We start from the raw sequence: 20,944 nt of genomic DNA, 5'->3' as shown, positions 1-20,944 counted from the left end.
CTTCCTAGGTATCTAAAATCAGCCACTTCTTCTAATTTTTCGTCTCCTATCTTTATATTCGCTCTTTCCCTACTTTTTCTTCCCTTGCATATCAGTATTTTAGTTTTACTTTTATTTATTTTCATACAGTACTGATCTGTCAGTACCGCTTCCATTTTATTTAAAGCCATCTCTAGGTCCTCCTTGCTAGATGCTAATACTGCTATATCATATAACCTAATAATTTTTCACATTTGTGTCGGTTGTACCTATTTAAAATTGCATCGTTTGTACCCATAGCAGAGCGAAAACGTGTATAACTAGGTTCTTTTTTTTTTTTTTGGAAATTGCATTAACTTTCAAGAATGATATTTTCAAAAGTTCCCCAGTCTTACGTTATTCAAATTGTTTGCAGCTACTCCGAAATAAACAGACGAATAAGCAAGGTGCTACCTAGTTCTGGAACCAATTCGATCAATTTAAAATTTGAATCTCTGTTCTAACATAGGTGCATACGTACGAAAAACAAAAAGTGTATGCAGAAAGCAATTTTAATCATGTTCTTTGAAATTAGACAGGGCACAGTGTTATTCGTGTGTTTAGCCAGCGGCAGGGGTAAAATTGTACTTCGGGCTTTCGAATGTTCAAAAAAAGTATAACAAGCAGAAAAGGCTGAATTTGGTAGACTTCAATATTAAAAATTTGATATTGTTCACCAATTTGCCCCCAGTCGCGATGATATTATAAATCTCTTTGTATTTTACTCTTAATTTGAATTCGGGAAAATCACAAGCGACAGATGTTTCACGCACAGTTTAATCAACATTGTCATAAGTATTATTTGCAAAAAACAGTGTCCTAATTGTACCTGCGTTAGAAACAACATGTTCCTAGAACCCGACAGTCCATAAAGTCTACCCCTGCAATCATTTCCATTTCAAATTAGTAGTAGTCGAACCTGTCCAAACTTTTTTAATCTTATAATTGTGTTCTAAAATGTTTTATGTTTATGTAACAAACAGATCAATATTGTTACTGTAAAAATTTTGAGTTCACGTACCAATTTTAAGATATCCAAGTTACATATAGTAGGAAGCATGTTCCATAGTCAATAACGATATGCCTTTCGGTACAGAGAAAGCGTTTTACATCCATCATCATCTCCTATGAAAAGGCCTTTGAAAATGTAAAGCCAACGGATAGAACAGCTTCCCTGGCATTAAGGCAGAGCAACGCTAATCACTTTCTTAATGTTTTCACGTTAAGGTGAAGTAGATACACTCCATATTTTATTTAATATAAATAAACTGTCAGTGGAAAACAATGATCAAATATCAAAAATTAATTGACTTTCTAATTTCAATAACATACATTATGTATGGCTTTTGAAAGTGACACTGTACGTATTCTACAGAACATTCGTTTCGTTTTAATGAAGTTGCATATCCCACCTTTCTCCTGATTACTTTTTTACCAAATAGGAATAAAAACTCATCTTTTTTGGATTCATATACAACAAAAACCTCAATTTTTTTGATTAACATCATACACTAAATATTCCAAAGTCATTTCATTAATTAAAGGCGTGAATAAAGTATAAAATTTTTGAAAATGAAATTCCCTGAGGTAGAAATAATGCGTCACATAAACATACAGATAAACGTAACTCTAACTTTCCATGGTTCAAAATAAAAAACTTGTTCTGGCAACTTTGAAGCCGATAAACGATCAAAGTCCCAATTACAGTGATAAAAACCGTTTGTAATCATACCCCCGACAATAGAAACATTGGTGCTTTGACTGAATTATTTATTTCTCCTAAAAGATTTATCAGCTTAAATTCATCGACAATTATTGTTTCCTAGTTTCATTTTTTCCTTCTGTAACACGTACAATCAGTCCCCACAGTACATCGTTATAATGATCTATTCATATATGTGTATTGTACATTTGTGTAGCAGGTTTTGTATGGATTTATGTGATTAAATATACAACACACCTTTAACGACCGAGTGCATTGTATAGAATTTGAAACTGGAACTGTAAAACTAATTCAATATCATCGAATTGGCAAATCAAATTAATGTCAAATCTTTTTTCCTCAGACCAATCTTCATGTCAACATTTTCTCTTTTTCTTTTGTAAAAGTACAAATGTGTTCGCAATTGCGAGATTTACTATTCGTTAAATTTCTTCTACAAAAACCAACTACATCTGCATATTTTCAATCGACAAAACCTAGTTTGAATTCTAACTTTTTTTAACAGGGCCACCATTCATTTATCCTGTGTCTAATTTTTTTCTTAAAAAAAAACTAAGAATCTACAGTTAGAGTTAAGTACAATTTTGACATCATGTAGTAAATGTAAAAAGTTCCAAAAGTATGAGTATATAATTACTATTTGAATAAAATTTGCCAACATAACATGAGTGTGTAGTATTCCACTGGAATTAAACGTCCTTTAGTGTAACACTAACTGGTGTAGACTGTATTTTTTTAGTCTCGATCTGGATGTGTGTTCAAAGTAGCACCTAATCGTACAAGTGTAAGTGTTTGAAGTCTTCCACATCGTATGATGTTAATGATATTTTCCCCCTTTACCTTTATACTCACGAAACTACATACATTGAAACTTAAAGCAAAACCACCGAGCCTTGCTTACGTCAAAGTTCGTAAACTCTATATACCAAGTATACCGTCGACCATAATGTCAGTGAAACTTCGTCTATACTGTAGCGGTGTTAACAACAAAAATTATTAATCAAACTTCAATTCCCCACATGTCCTTTTTAACTTTAATAGCATACCACCTCAGTTTTAAGCTTTTAAGGGAATATTATCCAAACGTTAAGTAATTTTTTAAAAAAATTTCAATCTCACTACCTATAGGTACATTTTTCCAGTTAGCAATGCTTTCCACATTTTCGTACTAAATTAAATTTTACAGAGCTTAAGGTAAAAGGCCCAGTTTCTGACACTCTAAGAGTGACAGCTGAGATTTTATTACGATAACTAAAATAATATTTAATTAGAATAAATAATTTTTATACTATAAACAAGTTCAGAGTTTCTAGAAAAACTCATATATGCGATATAATTATTTGAAGCGAATTAGTAATTTTAATTAATGATTTAAAAAGTGATGTTTGAAGACTCAGTTTCTGACACTTAAAATTTCTTGTGTTGTAGTTTCTGACACTCATATTTGATGATGGTTCTCTCTCGGTTAAATTATGTATTATCAAGTTTAAATAAACTATAAGTAATTAAGTATTCATTAAAGATAAATTAAATATTTATTATAAGTAAGATATTTTATTTTTAACAAAAATAATTAACTCCTGAACTGGGCCAGTGTCAATAACTGGGTCTTTTAACTTATATAGAAATTTTTCTGTACTACATAGTATTTTTTAAAAAATTACGTTGCCCTTTGACGATTGCATATAACAACAAGTTTCCGTCATGTAGAATATATGCATAAATTATGTACCTATACGTGCATTGGTAATTATAATGAAAATCCTCATTGCTTAATGAGTATGTTCTGTTCAGGCATGTATATTTAAGCATAATAGTAATAACGGTAAATGATCTGACAATGGATGACGCATCTAATAATTGTAACAACAAAAGCACGTTTGCTACCATTCAATGTAAACCACGAATTGATGGTTAAAGTTTATGTTAAAATGCAAACATCAATTACAGCTTGATCAGGAGCTTACCTACTAACTAAACTAATAAGCCTAATACTTTCAAACTAAACTATTCAAAACTGAAAATACACCGTAACAAGCGGCTAGTTTTTAACGACGAAAGAACAATGAAAACCTAACATAATAATAATTAGTAACGTGTATTATCATCGACAAACACGCTACCGCCAAATCATTGGGAAAATGGGTTTACGTCAGTCATCAAGTACATACCTAGACGAAAAAAGCAGATAGAAGAAAGGGCCGTCCACATTTTTTTATACCTCCTGCGAGTCAATCTTTTGTTTTTTCGTTCGTATAAAAAAGAAAAAACAAAAAAGCGGAGCAACGAAAAGCATTGCAAGCAGCGCAATAAAAATAAAATCCGCATTCAGTTTTTGTCCATAAGGAGATCTGTTATTAACACTCATTTCCATAATGGAAAAAGAATTTTCCACTGTGCCGTGAAAATTTCTGTGTGTATTAAAGCAGACGTTTAATTTTCCAGAACCACAGCAACAAGGTAGAAACTGCTCGGTATTACACTTAAGAAAGAATAGCACGAAGTTGTAAAAGGAAGGTATTAACCGAAGCATAAAATCGTTGAATGCTCTACAAAGCCTTATATACTTTATGTACATGTACATGTATATTATATTTGTATATGTATATTTATTTATATATATATTAATTGCTCACAGAAACTACAAAACAATTTTATTATACTATTTTACATTATGGTTTTCCTTTAACGAAATCGTTCTTCTTAGTGTAAGGGAATACCAAAATACTTGGCGAAAGTAGACGACAATGAGATGAAAGATAAATAATTAAAACGAATGAAAATTACTGAAAAGTAGCGATTTGTTTATTTTAAACAAAGAAAAAAGAAGGTAAAAGAAAGAAAAGAGTAGAAAAAAGATGTGACTATTAATATGGTCAAAATAAGGATTCAATAACTATTCCTACATTTACGTTATGATGGAATTATTATCATTTTTCATTTGTATAACTGTACTGCTGGAGAAAAGAAAGCCATTATCAGCAGCAAAAAAATTTTAGGGCAAGAAAAACTTTTCAATTTTTTGATAGTTGATTTATGTCCCTGTCTCCAGAAATCGAGATCAGGAGTCAAGATGCCTCATTTTTTAAAATGAGAAAGCAGAGTCGGGTGACCTCTCATTTAAAGCCTCTTTGTATTCCTAACACTCCATACTACGGCAGTGAACCATTTTTCGTGGATATAACTAAAAATTCAATCAAAATTTTTCGATATTGATATTTCAAACGAACGCGTGTTCAATAACACCTTAAACAGTTAAATTTTATTTTTCTGACAGACTCGTAAATTAAATAACAGACTTTTTTGCAATTTTGAAAATGTGGTATCTATTATTTGAGTCAGTCAAGACAGGAAATAAAGAATATTTCCAAAAACCACAACAGTTATAATCATCACAATAACTTCTCTGCGAAGTATTCCGGTACTTTGTAGGTATTAGCCCTGTCGGTTCCGCGATCTTCCTTCGGTACTTTCGGAAAAACAAAGGGAAAACATCAAATAGCTTCCTTCACCGACAAATAAAAAACAATTGAGCGCACTGGTATGTTTATTTGCGAATGGTGCATGTATTAAAGTTGAAAGTTCAAAGGGCAATAAAGCCAAGTTCTTCAATTCTTGCAGTTTTATTTTACGATCAATATATCGTAAATTTTACGCGCTAGTCGTTTATTTTGTAATTCAATACAGATGCATAAAATAAAATTTTATAGTTACCAGATATACATGGGATACCTATTGTCTCAAATGTTTATTTTTCGTATTGATAGAAAGTTGGTCATAATCAAAACGATAACAAATTAAGTTTTCGTTCTTACCATAAGTCCTGTACATGATAAGACAGAACAGCAGCAGTAAAAGGTGGGCCATCCTGTAAAATAACTTTGTATCAGACATATTGCAGCATTTCCCAAAATTGTATAAGTAAAACAGTACTTGTACATACCTATATTTATTTGCTACAGATGTTCTTATAGACAGCAAATTACAGTTGGTTCACCAAATTATTCTGTGGCATCTCTAATTAATTTCCACTATGACAGCAATTTATACTTAACCGAACGTGGCTTTATTTATTTCAGATATACTATTGATAATAGCACTAGCTTTACCTTGAACTCTCGATGTTATCATTTTAAAATAAATCTCTCTATCATCAAATTGATTTTGATTGTGTTTTCTTTGCGTAATTTAAAATCAGTTATTTCAAACAGATAGGGAAAAATTACTAGAAATATTCACGTCGACGCGTGTTACCTTCCCCCGTAGAGGAAAGTCCTTGACGGTTATATCGTCTTCAGGGGTTGAAAACGCACTGGCTTCGCTTGAAGTTTAAACTGAATTCGACGTCGGCACTACAGCGTCCCGACGTCCCGATTAAACGCGACCGCAGCCGACTCACCCGGAAACTGTCAGCCACCTTTGATACAATCACGGTAGATAATCACGTCCCTACACGGACAGGATCGAACGGATATAAATTCACGTGGGGGTGAACTCTCTCACAGACCATCCACGACCATTTTATCTGGATATTTCTAACAGTCCAAATGATATAAAACACCCACGGTACCTTTTACAACAATATAAACCAATATGCACGTATTTGCTAGAAAAACACCTTTCTTCTAAAGCAAAAACCCGAAAAACTAAAACTACATTATATATTTGAATGCTAATATTTATAATCGCATTCGCGCCCTTGGAAAGAATAGGAGAACAGAGGACTCTATGGAAGTCAATAAAAAATAGGCGAGATAGGTTGGTAGGACACCTTCTTAGGCATGAAGGTCCAGTCAGAGACATATTAGTGACAAAAACAGGAGTTAAGAGGGGTAGAGGTAGACCTAAACTAAATTACTGTTCGCAAATAGTTGAGGATGTGGGCTGTTCTAGTTTTAGGGAAATGCGAAGTTTAGCTCAGGATAGGAAAAAGTGGAGGTACGTGTCCAACCAGTCTTAGGACTGACGACCTTATGATGATGATTCGCGCCCTGGCATTGGTCAAAATTACCACAACGCATGCATAATTTTCACCCTGTGCTGTTCGAAATAGCCACAACGCGAAGTTCGTAATGTGCCACGGGCCAAAATAACCACAACGCATAATTTTCATCGTGATACTATTCGAAATAGTCACAAAGTAAATTTTAGAGTGGATCATAAAATGAAATGGATGCTCTATTTTTTTTTAAAGCTTAGGTCACAGAGCGTTGTGGTAATGAAGGCTTTCCACGAGCGGTTTTTGCCACATCAATTTGCTAATATGAGTCAAAAATGCACGAGCATATATGAATTGCCAATCTTTTGTGTCAGTATTTAAGATCACTTTTTAATTGAAAAATTCAATCTGCGCTTGCCGTTAATATTTCATTTCAGTTAGCCAGCTATGTAAGCCGTACCTTTCCTTGCCCTTCCGGTGAAACGGCGTTACTTTATCTTCATCTAAAAGGAGTACGTAAATCATATGTAAATCCTGACGGAATATTAAAACTTTACGCTTTTCGTTTTCTGTTGTGTCTGGTCATATAATGGTCTCGTGAAAAGACGGAATTCTTGTAGTTCCTTACTCATGAAATGGCGAACAAGCCGCTACATAAAATTCAGCTTTCAGCTATTTAGGGACTACGGGCTTCATTGTTTTTCCGTAAAACGGATATGAGAGAGAGAGACTAATTTTAACGTAAAAACACCAAAAAATATGTATAACTAAACAATTTAAAAGTGAACAACACACCAATTGTTTTAATTAGCTTGTAAAGTGTGTTATAAGCACATAAATTTGAAGTAAAGTTTTCATATGCGTGGACTGTCTAGGAAAATAAGTGGGCTTACGAACTTTAAAATGGTTTGAACGCTATTATGTACATGGCTTGATGCTGCAAATGATCTAATTGTTGCATTCTGTCGTACTTATCTAAAGTTTTCAACTACAAACTTAAGTTTCGCATTATTTCATGGACACTAGTAAATAATTTTAGAGGTTAATTAATATTCCTGTTGTGCAGAATATATAGAGCAGTTGTTTTATAAGTTTGCTTGCTAAGTCCCTTGCAGCTTTTGCTTTCTTAATCTAAACATTTATTCTACAATAGAATCGCTAACATTTTCTACATATGCAGGTGTACATTCGACTAAGAAGTTGAAAAAGTCTAGAGATGAGATAAAACAGCTATTAATTTAATACTTTCATCTTAATATTGCGTTAACAAATTGTAAACGTTTAGAATGTAAATAAACTAAAATCCATACTAATAAAATTACGGAAAAGTCAAGCTTGACTTTCAGTACCGTTTTACTTATACATACACGGCAAAAATATTAGGAGCTTTTACGTTGAGTATAGAGCTTCTTCTAAGTCATTGTAGAAAATTCTAAAGTGAATGATCAATAACCTTTTAACCGAAATTAAAATTAAATGAACTAAAAACGAAATTAACCCGTTTACGATAAAAGTTAAGTTCCTGAAGCGATTTTGTTTTTGAAAAGGTTATTAATAAGTTTTTAACTCACTAAATCGAAAACTGATAGCAAAATACTAATCTGATAATAACACACCTAAACGCTTTAAAAAATTACATTCCTACGTATGAATGCATGAAAACTCAATATGCCTGTGTAATAGGTAATATTAGGTAGCTAATTCTATTATGGATCGACGTATTCGAAATATCAAATGATTTTGTAACAGAATAGCATATACGAAATAACAAACTAAACGTTCATTCCAGTTTTGACTAAAATTGTTACTATTTTACTAAAAAACAGAGTTACAATAAATTAAATCAAAATTAAACAGACAAATAATTCTAAAATGACGTTTTGAATTTGTGGAATTTTCTTGTTTGTTACCATTAAAAGGCTAGCAGTTTTAAATAAGTTTGAATGAAAATTTAATTTCCTTTTCTGCTTTTGTACTAAATAAACTTGGAAAATATTCAAAATAGAGAGCGTTTTTCGTATTGTTGACACCGAAACTGTTCTACTATAAATAGCAAAGAGAACGGGAATATTAAATAGGAAACGAAACAATGAAGTTAGCAGTTCTGGTAGAAAGTTGAATATTTAACAGTTTGGTAGGCAAATAAGTGAAAAGCTTAAGATTTTAGTTGCAAAACAGGTCCACATTAAACTAGGTGTCGGGAGACAATTACGAATGTTGGAAAATGGGACGATTTTCCTCGCTGGAGCACATTTACGGGATCTCTCATCATACTCGAAAACAAAATTACTGTCAGCTACATATTGACAGCAGTAGCGGCACCAATGTTTTACAAAAGGATACGACAGTTAGACCTTTTCGTTGGTTGGATCCATAATGGCAGACGATGGGAAAACTTTAGCTTCCTGACTTGGCGATCCGGGCTGTACGTAGCCTGACTAATACATGAGTATTATATCATCGGCCATTTTGGGTCCAGATACTAGATCTTATGCTACTTAATTTGTCTCAAAAGTATATTTCGTTCTCAATTTCTGATATTGTCTCTAAAATTTATGTATACAGATTTTTTGTGATAAGAATTCATCAATGAGCCGCTACTGTTTAGCTTAGCGTCGACTTTTCCAGCATACCAATATTGCAGTTGCTGAAGATTGAAAAACTTGAAAAGTCACAAAACTTCCCATTTCCTATACAATTCCTGAAATATTCGCTCATTGTTAACTCGATATAATTACATGTCCTTTTCACCGCGTTCACTCACTTTTCTAAAAATATTTGTTTCGCAGTGTAAGACGATGAAAAGATTTCCCTGTATTTCATTGCATCAGCAATGCATATTTGAAGAAAATCTTTTCACTTCCGTTGTAAAGAGAGACATGAAACTATTTTGATACTTTGTATTAACAAAAACTGTACAGTTTCTTTGTCCATATTAATCTGGCTCAAATGTGGTATTATCACGTACAAGTGTGGAGCTATAGATCTAAAGTCGGAAAATTCAACGAAGAGAAGTTCTTCTATAATTCATCTCCACGCATATTATCTTCGTTTGCATTTCGAAATCTAAATGGTCAATTTTATTGCTAGTTTTCATATCAGTTAATTTAATAGCCCATTAATTTTCGCTAATCTCTCAAATATTAATTACTGCCCATTTCGCACAGCAGCAGGAAATAAGAAAAAAGGCGCATAATAAGTTTAAAAATGTCCTTAGAATCTTTAAGTGACTTCTACCAATAGCTCGTTAACTCGCGGTTATTTTCTCATATCCAATAAACGCACTATTTATTATCTTTAAGAACGGAAAGATCAATAGGAAAAGTGCCCATTTAACCCGAATTGAAACAAGGTAATTAAACAATTATTCATGTTTCAACGGGAACACACCTGATGGTGTATAAAATATTTAAAAGGACGTTCAATCTAGTACCTAAGCAAGCATGTGTTTTACGACTTTGATCATTAAACATCATCTACAACATTTAATAATTCCCAAAATCGATTTGTAGATGTTTATGTTAATTATTCACTATCCTAGCTCTAACTAATAACAAAATGATTAACTTGTTAATCTTTTATAACGTTTATAGACACTATGTCAAATTATTTTAAAATTCCTCGCGTAAAATTGATAAACTTAACAATATGTTCAAATTATGCCATGATATACTTTATTATGTGAAATAATTTTGGTCTGATACTAGTAATTAGCAAAAAGGTCTCATTTTTTCATGTGCCGTTTATCTTGCGAAATTGTTAAAGGAAATGATAAAGTAATTTTTCTCGAGCTCTAATTATGTAAATCACCCCTTCTTTTTTTCTAAGTTCTGGCTTGCTGTTAGGTAATTATACTAATACGCATGTTCTTTATCGAAGCTTTAAGACAAGATAAGAAGGTTAATTTGTTAGAAAATCCCTAGCGGGCGCCAGGGATCCTTCAGGATCGATTTTCTACCAACACTCAACCAGTATTCTTAGCAGATGAATATTAATTAGTTATTTATTTCTGCTTTCACACTTTATCCCTAGCTATTAACAACACATCAATCAATAATATAATCTGGTTGAAAGATTACTTTAATATTCTGGTCACTGTCCGTCGATCGGTCATTAAACAGTTCTAGAGGTAAAACTACAATCAAAGTTCTGAGTACCTACCCGATGCATCCTAGTATATATCACAAATGTGTACGATTATTTCAATTTGGTCTCTAATTTAATTAATTACAGGTAAAAGTAATTTCTTATACACAATTATTAGTTTTAGTTTGGCAAAACATCAAGGAGTGAAATTCTCATTTGATATTACGTACAATGCTATGTTGGAGAAAAAAAATTCTCAGCTTTTGCTGTTCCTTCAAAAATAAGCTGCTTCATCTTAATCAATTAACTTCTACTTCTGACGTTCTGCTACTACATAAAAATCAAATAATATATTTTTAATTTGTTGCACAACTGCTCTAATATTGTCTTTCAACCCACTCACATTTTTCTTTTATGTAATATGTACCTTCTGTTTCTTCTTCTGTTTTGTCTCGGGATGTTTATTCGATATGTCTTTACGAAAGCCTAATTATCCCAATCCAGCTTCTTTTTTCACTTTCACTTCAAGAATGAACAAAATATATAAATAACACGATTTTCTTTTTACCTAATCATTTATTAGTTAATATTAATATATTTAAATGAACCTTGTTGGAGCATATGTAATCCTCAAATGTAGCATCGTACTACAGATGGCGCTCACCACGCCATTTGTAGTATTTTCTAAAACGCGCTGTTAAGACAGCAGGTAAAGGTTGGTCTGTGTTCTGCCGGAGCTGCCTGTGACGCGCTGATGAGATCCAAAAAGATCGAAATCGCGATCCGCGTCTGGCAGTTTCGACAGAACACAGACCACTTCGAATTATTTTGTTCATTTATTAGTTATTTAATAATAGCTTTAGTGTTTTATTGAATCTGATTGTTAGGTTATCATTAAATTAAAATAATACGGATGAAGTAAGTTTAAAATGGCTTTCTTTGTGGTTAAATTGTACGGTTTAGCATTGGAAAGTTTCGTTCGTACGCTCCCAAGTAAACTTAGCAAATTCTGTGTATGTATAGGTAGGGTACTACTTTGAAAGTTGTTCAACTGAATTAAGTCAGTGGTGTATTGCTATTCGAATTTACAACTTGAACAGCAATCAGACCTAAATTCGATTGACAATAATTTTGTTACAAAATCAATTTCTAACAGGTCCACCAACAATGGACCTTGCAACTATTAAAAAAGACTTTATCATTCTAGTTTTACCTCCTACTAATTTTTCTTTTTAAGTGGCTAGAAAAGTAGATTTATTTATTTTTGAAGGAACATCTCACAGGATGAAAGAGAAATAGCATCCGTATTTCTTGAAGTGTATAGGGAAAACGATTTTGCTTGGATAACTCAGAAACGGTTGTAATTAGTTTTATAATGATCCTCTTCACTCTTAATAGAGATTATTATTACATAGATGGAATCCAGCATTGCAATTTAGATTCGATACTCACTTGTGCATTCGAGTATTGTATTATTATTAGCAGCAGTCCGCTTGTCGATTTCCAAACAATTTAAGGATTAACTAAACTGGTTAGAATACCTATAAGCACTCGCCTTCCAAATAGGAACTTAATTGAACGTTACATGTGTAGATGAGTTAAAAAAACTCGGTGTCTTGTTGTTTCAATTGTATTGCTAGTAAAAAACAGTTGCAGTTGAGGAGTTTTTAATAACTCCAAATTTGTTTAATTGGAGGGTCACCCCAACTCAATATTTATTTATTTTGCAATTGGAGGAGGAGGCAATAAATTAAAAAATTATAATTGGTAAAAGTGGATCAATTAATTTTGTTATTCTTAATTTACGTTTCGCTCGAAATTTTCCAATGAAAGCAAACTAACTTGGTTTTAAAACTGGGGCGTATGTTTTGTTTTGGTTGTGACTGTCAGGTAGCAAGAGTAATTAATTTACCCTTGTGAACTTTTGCAGTTTTAGATGCGAATTAAACGAAAAGGCAGTGTAATTAAAACCTACTTTCTTTAAATTAAGCGACGACTGCAGCTGTGAATACTCAAATAGAAATTAAACCTACTGTACTTGCCTAGAGATTTTTCCTTTAAATCAAAATACCTTGCTGTTAAATCTGGCATTCGTATTACTAGTTTAGCAGGCCCCGGAAGCCTAACACAATAAACGAAAAAACAATTATAACTAGTTAACAAACACTTTGCGCCGGAGTGTCGTTGAAAATTTGCGTAATTAATTTTTTTATTGTTTTCCACTATGGTTAAAGAAATATCCGGTGAAATTCGCAGTTTATCTCAAGGAAAGTAGGTATAGAAATAAATAAATCCTAAAACTACGGCGAAAGATAAAGGAGAGAGAGAGTGATGCATTTGCCTTTACAAGTATCAGGATGCTTTCGGTGACATTATTTCCCAAATGTATCCATTAATCACAGTAGAAAGCATCTAAAATTTTAGGAAACTCGGTAAAATAACGGAAGGCTTTGTAACGTCATTCTATGGGTTTCAGAAACAATCTTTTTACACAAACAAATTGATACGAAAATACTCAAAAATAACGTCCCACCAAATTTATTATCTCCAAAATAATATTTTATGTACTGTCATAGAACCCACTTCTAATGTGTCTCCGTACTTTTTACGCTAAATTCCTTTATTTATTGTAAAAATAAATTTTAAATAACTATAACAGAAATAATAGTTATTTTTTAAGAGAAACAAATATCGATACTATCTAGAAAATATGTAAATATTGGAACATGAATTTCCGCTCGTGTCTACAAACAACTATCTTCGGCAAACATTTTACCCTATCCGTATATTTCTTCGGTAAATCAAAGTAATATGATTCCGATCCTTTTATCATAAATGTGTAAAGCATTTCAATTTTTAACCCTTTTCCGAACGGCTATGTCTCAGATATTTTCGCTCGGAGTTGCATCAACATAGAAAGAGGAAATAACCAAGAAGAAATTGCAAGAAATGCTATCGGGCATTACGTGATGTAGGTTAAGGGTTACTAAAAAGTAGTTAGAAAACTTTCATCCATTTGAAAATAAAAGTAAAGGAAAACGTTTTGAAACCATTTTCACAATGCCTGCTCAATAAATTTTACTTCTTTTTGTTTCTCACAGAAATTCATTCTATATTATCCTACTTAATCGAATCGAAAACTTTTTTTATCCCATCAAGCTTTATTATATATAGGGTTGTTCGGAAAGTCATTTCGTTTTTTCCCGACAGAGGATTTAATTGTATTCTTTTGCACCCAACTTCACATTTAAGCCGTATAATTTTTATATGCTTTGAGAGCTCATATAGCAAGGCTTGTGTGTGAAAAATTCCAATTAATTCTACGCAGTAGTTTTTCGTTGGTGCCCTTTTAAATATGGAGAGCGATAAGCAGCATTTTCGACGTATCTTACCTATTGTTTTACTACAGAAAGGGTAAAAATGCTGTTCAAGCCGGAAAGAAATTGACTGATGTATATGGAGAAGGTGTGTTGACAGTACGCCAGTGCCAGAACTGGTTCGCTAAATTTCGATCCGGCAATTTTGATGTCGAAGATGCACCACGTTCGGGAAGGCCGGTTGAAGCTGATAAAGACGCGATAAAGGCATTAGTTGATGTGAACCGGCGAATAACAACACGTGAGATCGGATTGAGGTTAAATTTATCAAATTCAACAGTTTATGACCACTTGAAAAGCCTGGGATTATCCTCGAAGCTCGATGTATGGGTTCCCCATGTTCTCACAGAGAGAAATCTGTGTCGCCGCATTGACGTCTGCGATTCGCTTCTCAAACGTCACGAAAATGATCCGTTTTTGAAGCGCATCATCACTGGGGACGAAAAATGGGTTGTATACAACAACGTCAAACGAAAGGGGGCATGGAGCAAAAAATATGAACCGACTCAAACCATTTCCAAAGCCGATATTCACCAAAAAAAGGTGATGCTGTCTGTTTGGTGGGATTTTAAAGGAATCGTTTTTTTTTTGAGCTTTTACCGGATAACACAACGATTAATTCGGAAGTCTACTGTCATCAGCTGGACAAACTGAATGATGCACTTCAACAGAAAAGGTCAGAACTAATCAACAGGAATGGTGTAGTGTTTCACCAAGACAACGCGAGACCTCACACAAGTTTGGTCACTCACCAAAAGCTTTTACAGCTTGAATGGGATACAATGCTACACCCACCATATTCTCCAGACCTGGCACCATCGGATTATTATTTGTTCCGGTCACTGCAAAATTTCTTAGACGGTAAAACCTTCACCTCAAATGAGGAGGTCAAAAACCTCCTCGATCAGTTTTTTGGCAGCAAAGACCCAAAATTTTTTATCAGCGTGAAATTATGCTACTACCAGAAAGATGGCAAAAGGTGTTGGACCAAAACGGTCAATATATAATTTAATAAAGTATTTGTTTATTATACGAAAACTGTCTTTCATTTCCACAAAAAAAAAAACGAAATGACTTTCCGAACAAGCCTATAGATACCACTATTTCAAAATTACCCGTTTCTTATAGGTAACTGATTAGAGAAAACTTATTTAAATCTTAATCTTAAAACGGTTTACTATTCTAACTTTACAACAGAAGAAACATTTGACATTTTCTAGTAAATATTTCGAGGGAAAGAAATCCTGTAAACTTATTTATTGTGTCTTTTAAGTGACTAATGTTTTGTGTTTCCTTTGGTGACATTTCTAACAAGAATTAACATTTTTCATCAGATTGTGGCTACATATATTATAGAAGCTCGTTTGGCCTGAAAAAATTTATGGCATGCCACCATTCGCGATAATCAGATTTTCTTGGAATAAAATGTACCTATGCTACTTTTCCTTCTGAACTTTTCCCATATACTTTCTATGTTAATAAACTGCTTCGTTTGCTGTAGTTCTTACAACAAAATTATTTCGCTTCCTTAACACATTTAGCAAACGCAACACCGAAAGGAGATTACTGAACCATCTTTGATTCAACATAATTACTTTGTCACTGGTTTTATCATTTTAATTTAGGGCAAACTTTCCACTGCTCACAAACCTAACTCTTCTATCTCTCGGGAACTGTATTTTGTTTCTGGGTAAAAGGTACCCTATGTACTTTTTTGTATCCCTGACAATGTAGATACAAAATTTCATGATTGTTTTACCCACGGCTTCGCTCGTGTTGATGCCCTAAATGCGTGTCAAAGATCATCGAAAATAGAATTATTTGATAAATCTGTTCCTGAGTCCTAACCAGGATCGCTAGGATAAAACTAAAGTTTCTTATTTTGTAGGTTAAACATACACTTTGCGCAAAATGACAGTAAATATTGTCCTTATTTATCGAGATGAGAAAAGAAAGTCTTCTATCCCTGAGAAACAGCGCAGTATTTTTTCTAAATAAAAGGTACCCCATGTCATTTTCTGTACCCGTGACGATGCGTGTACAAAATTTTATGGTAATCGGTTGAGTAGTTAAGGGGTGAAATCGTAACAAACAAAGAAACAAACACGTTCGCTTTTATAGTATTAGTCAGTCAGCAAATAAAAGGGAAGCATCAGATATAGAAGAGAAATAATAAATACAAATTCGACGAATATTCTGATTAAGAATAAAGCGATATTATTATATTATATTTCTTTCGTCCCTGCGAATTTTTATACGAGTTTAATAGTAGCGTATTTTTGTTAAAAAGAGAAAAAGGAGAAACCGGGAGGGATATTGGTGAAGGGTGAGAAAAGCGCAGCTGTTGGAAAAATGAGAGCAGATTTGTTGCCTTCAAATGACTAGTTGTGCTGTATGGGGACTTATCAAATAAAACCTTCAGATATCTTATTCTAGGGGAATTTTGCGGCGAGAATATGGTGGCTGTGTTTGACCAAAGGCCAATTCGCTTAGGGGTCTCTAGAGAGTAACTGCATTTAGATAAGGCCAGCCAAGAAGAAGAGAAGCTATCGACAGTGCCACTTCACCATTGTCTGGCAATGCTCCATTACAAAAATATACACAGGGTGGCTCCCAAACGTATACGTTCAACAATAAAATTTCGTCGTTAAAAATTCCTTTATATCTACTTACTTAAACAATCTACACGTTTCATGTAAGAATGATGACCGACTGTTTGACTCAAAAAATTTTTCTACAAAATCAAAATTACTCCACAAAATTTTGAAACGTCTTCTTCGATAGTTGATATTCTACCTACTACCTCTTTTAATAATTTCTGGTCGTTTAAACTTTTTTTTATACCTAAGCATTTCGCGAAACACTTTAAAAGTAATCAGTCACACCCTATGATTTCTTGTGAAAAATAATGTGTTGCTGAGAAGCCCAATTAAGAAATTTCTGGATTCGCCCCTGAAGTAACAATATATATGTAACAGTATATAACAATAGGAATGTGAATGAAATATTAATGGTATCGATATGAGAGATATTTCTAAATGCAGAAAGTTGAGAAAGAGTTAGAGGAAAAATTTCATTGAATAATTTATGACGTGATTGTTTCCGGTACGGTGGCGGTAGTTGACTTTTCGTTTTTGTTTATTCAAACTAAAGGTTCGCAGGACAGAAGTTGTTACTTACGTTAAACAAGTTTGAAAAGAAGTTGTGACAAAGCGGCAGTAGTCCAGTTTGTGCAAGATGGTTGTTTGTTAAAAATCGATGCGGAACGTGGAAAAGTTGATTAGACGTCTTAACCAAGAATGAAGTTACGCTAACCGAAATTTAAGTCACCGGAAAAATTTAATTAATTTCCTTTTACTTCATCCGCTCTCATCTATATATATATATATATATATACACCGCTCTGAGATCCATAACATTTCATATAAAGTCGAATTAGAATAATCGCCGCTCCACTTTTCTCAAAAGCTCTGTCGCTCGTTCGAATGCGTTAAAAGAAATCGTGGACGTACAGCTGAACCATCGAAAAGTGGCTAAGCAGATGGTAAACAAGAACCGCATTCAGTTGGAAAAGGATGTCGCTCGAGCTCGGAAAAAATATCGAATTGCACAAAGGGTTGGTCAATGGGAACACACTGTTTACTGCTACTTAACGTATTTATATTCTGTTGATTTAGTCGTGCATTATATTGATTGTGAAAATTATAACCGGGTCAGTTGCCAGAGCTGAACTTAAATAATTTACCTTGGCACAGAATGGCCATGGTCCAATGCGCATTTGTAGGCATTACAATCTGAGAGGCCACGTCTCGTTGGTCCAGCAGTACTTATATTTGTTTCATTTCCTTCCAAACTCTCGGCCCTATTAGTCAAAAACTTTCAAATTACTGACTCAATTTTGTTTCTGCAACACATTGGGGGTAATTTCCAAACAGTCAGTCCAATAAACAAAAAATCTCTTGTTATCACTGAAAATCTATACTCGTCCAACCGTTATATTTTACTCTCTGCCACAGCAATTGTGACAAAAAATTTGAAAGATACAGACAGCTGCTACTTAGGTAGTTCAACTCAAACAAAATAAAATTTAAAATCGCTTGTTTACAAAAGGAGTAACAACCAGTGTAATGAAGTAAGGATTGATAATAATGATGGTCGTGTCAAAAGTTTAGTTTAGTTTAGATTGTTTGAAAATTGCAAGCCAAAGGAGAGTTTTAAAAGCAAGCAAGTTCCTTGAATTGCGATAATTGCTTCAGAAAACAGTCAAACTTGAACATCGCCAGATTTATTCCCCTTCGAGAACTATAGCACTTCTACTTTCGCAAAGTTATAAATTTGGCAACGCGACACCAAGACCCTGTACTGTACAATAAAAGAATCTCCAACTTTGCAGATATATTGGCTTCAGTTTTGCTCAAAATTCCAAGAAAATTTTTCATTAACGCCAACTACGAAAAATCTTTCGATAACTCTGATGCCTAAATAAACTATTATTACATCTTCTCACTAACGGAAAATTTGTATCTCGTATTACTAATTTCATAAAATGCTCTAAGAAGAGTGCGGTATGAAAATTAACACAAACGTAAGGGATGTAAAGGTAGGCTAAGAACTAAAATAAAACTAGAAGACGATGAACTAGAAAAAATGGTCGATTTTCGATATTTAAGAAAAGAAATTACTTTTGCACTCGAGATATCTTAATTTAGAAATTCTAAAACAATTATTAAACGTGTATATATATTTGAAACATGGACGGTGTGTCCACCACAGAAAAGAAAACGTTGGAAGCGTTTGAAGATGCTAAAAATATCGTAGATAGAAAAGGTCATCTACGTATGTCCTTAGATTGTTATAGCTTTTTCGGTTTTATTATAGTTCTTTTAATTGTTAGTAGTTCATTTTTTTATTATTAAATTAGGTAAAAGAGAACGTAAATATTTAGGGAAATGTTGTACTGCAAATTATTAACAGTACGAGCTAGTTAACAGTAGGAATACCCCTAAGCCAAATATGAAATCTACTTTAGTTAAGAACCTACTAATAAAAGGGCGTTTTGCACCCTACAGTAATGCTCCAACTTAAATGCAACACATCTGCCTGTTCTCGTTTAGGTTTATCAGCTGCGTGATTTCCTCGACTATGCCTAATAAAGCGCAAAGTATTTGCTACTTGTCGACAAATTTCCAGCTTATTCTATTGTAATAAACATTAACTTTACTAAACGTTGTAATCTACTAAAAAAGAAATACCTACCAGGTTTAAAATTCTTAAATTCATAACTAATAGTCGCCAGTGTAGTAATGCTAAAGTAAATACTTAATGGTTTGCCTTTTCTTCTAATTTAATTAATTATTTTTCTGTGTAAACTTATAATCGGTAACTATGAGTTTGTAGAAAGCTTAATTATTTTTATACTACTGCATTCGGAAAATCCAAGTTCACCGTAGAATTTATTTATTTCAATTTGATTCCAGTACCTGACTGCAGAAGCGTTTGTAGCAATGATAAATATGTTAGTAACACGAGAAATGATGTGACTTGTTTCAATTAGAAGGTGCATTTACGATCACTAATTATCACTTGCCTCTTCCTGGTCTTTATAGGTTGATATATGTCTGGAGAATTTTCAAACTCCGTTGGATTTGCAACTCTAATCAGAATTTTCGTCAGTCGTCTAGTCGTAAATCAACCCAGTGGGTGGGTCGATTCACTTAAAAGGGTCAATTTTTTTAATATCTGTTATCACACATATCCAAAGTACCTTACTACTACATATTGACAGCAGTTTAAAAAGGTCCTCGCAAAAGTCAGATTTATGTCCCCTTTTGTAACGATAACAGATTCGGTGCCTACTTTGATGATAGCCCTGTTGTTCTCTTTCGCGTGTAATTTACCGGTTCAACTATTAAAAATTAAACGTTAATTACAAAATTATTCTACACACCGCTAGTAGTTAATCGCCTTCAAAGAAAACCGTTTAAATATTTTAACAATCTATTACCATCAACATATGATTCCTTTAATATTTATCAAGAATGATGGATCGATAACATTTTGTGAATATACAAAACAATGGCCAATATAAGGGTTTTCCGTTAAAATGAAATTTATGACTTTAGAAGATTTTAGAGAGAATATTAAATTCTTGGGACTAAATGGAAAAGATATTAGAAACACATATATATGTAAATAAGAGAGGAGCTTAAAGGATTCAGATAAAAGATTTTCCCGTGTGCAATTTTATTTGAACGGTTATTCCATGATCCTAATTCTATTTCGGAAATTTCTGCACTACACTTTATTTCGATTGTCTTATTGTTACTTATTTTTTAATTACATTTTCAAATTCATATACATACGTTCATCCAGAAGGGCATTATTGTTAGTATTTTCAATCAAATTTTGTCGTACTTTCTTAATAATTACATTGTTAGAGTTGTAACTTTTACTCCATGTTGGGTTGTCTATATATTATGTTACAAGTTGCAATTTAATTTATTGTAAAACGAAAAGTATACATTAGCACACCTTCCTGCGTCTACGGGGAACAAATATAAATTAAAGATGGAAATTCATCAATGTACATCAACGAAACTGGAATTATAGCTGAATTACAACCTTTGTTTTAAAATGTCCCGGCGCCTCCACCAAAATTTTCCATAAATTTTTTTATTTAGCTTATTAAATTATCCTTGTATATTTATATAATATTTTACAATGAAAATTAACTATATACTCGTAATTAGTAACTAAATACTTTTTTATTAACAATTCCAAATAAAAATGTGTAAGAATTTT

The 20,944-nt window shown here is 33.0% G+C and overlaps 2 protein-coding genes across 2 annotated transcripts in view; one reads left to right on the top strand and one right to left on the bottom strand.

Moving 5' to 3' along the window:
* The window catches only part of LOC108739897 (zwei Ig domain protein zig-8), a 63,090-nt gene extending 57,057 nt beyond the window's left edge, over positions 1-6,033 (bottom strand). Inside the window, exons 1-2 of the mRNA XM_025978610.1 lie at positions 5,685-6,033; positions 5,557-5,609 (exon numbers count right to left, since the gene is read on the bottom strand). Coding sequence (XP_025834395.1) covers positions 5,557-5,608 — 52 coding nt within the window. The 5' untranslated portion in view covers position 5,609; positions 5,685-6,033. The remainder of the gene's footprint in view (positions 1-5,556; positions 5,610-5,684) is intronic.
* Positions 1-20,944, top strand: part of LOC108739900 (AP-3 complex subunit beta-2) — a 97,417-nt gene that overhangs the window by 65,374 nt on the left and 11,099 nt on the right. The window lies entirely within an intron of this gene.

Source organism: Agrilus planipennis, unplaced genomic scaffold, assembly GCF_000699045.2.
Source record: "Agrilus planipennis isolate EAB-ADULT unplaced genomic scaffold, Apla_2.0 scaffold7, whole genome shotgun sequence".
NCBI lineage: Eukaryota > Metazoa > Arthropoda > Insecta > Coleoptera > Buprestidae > Agrilus > Agrilus planipennis.
The sequence above is the reverse complement of the archived record's forward strand: the minus strand, read 5'-3'. Positions and strand labels throughout refer to the sequence as shown.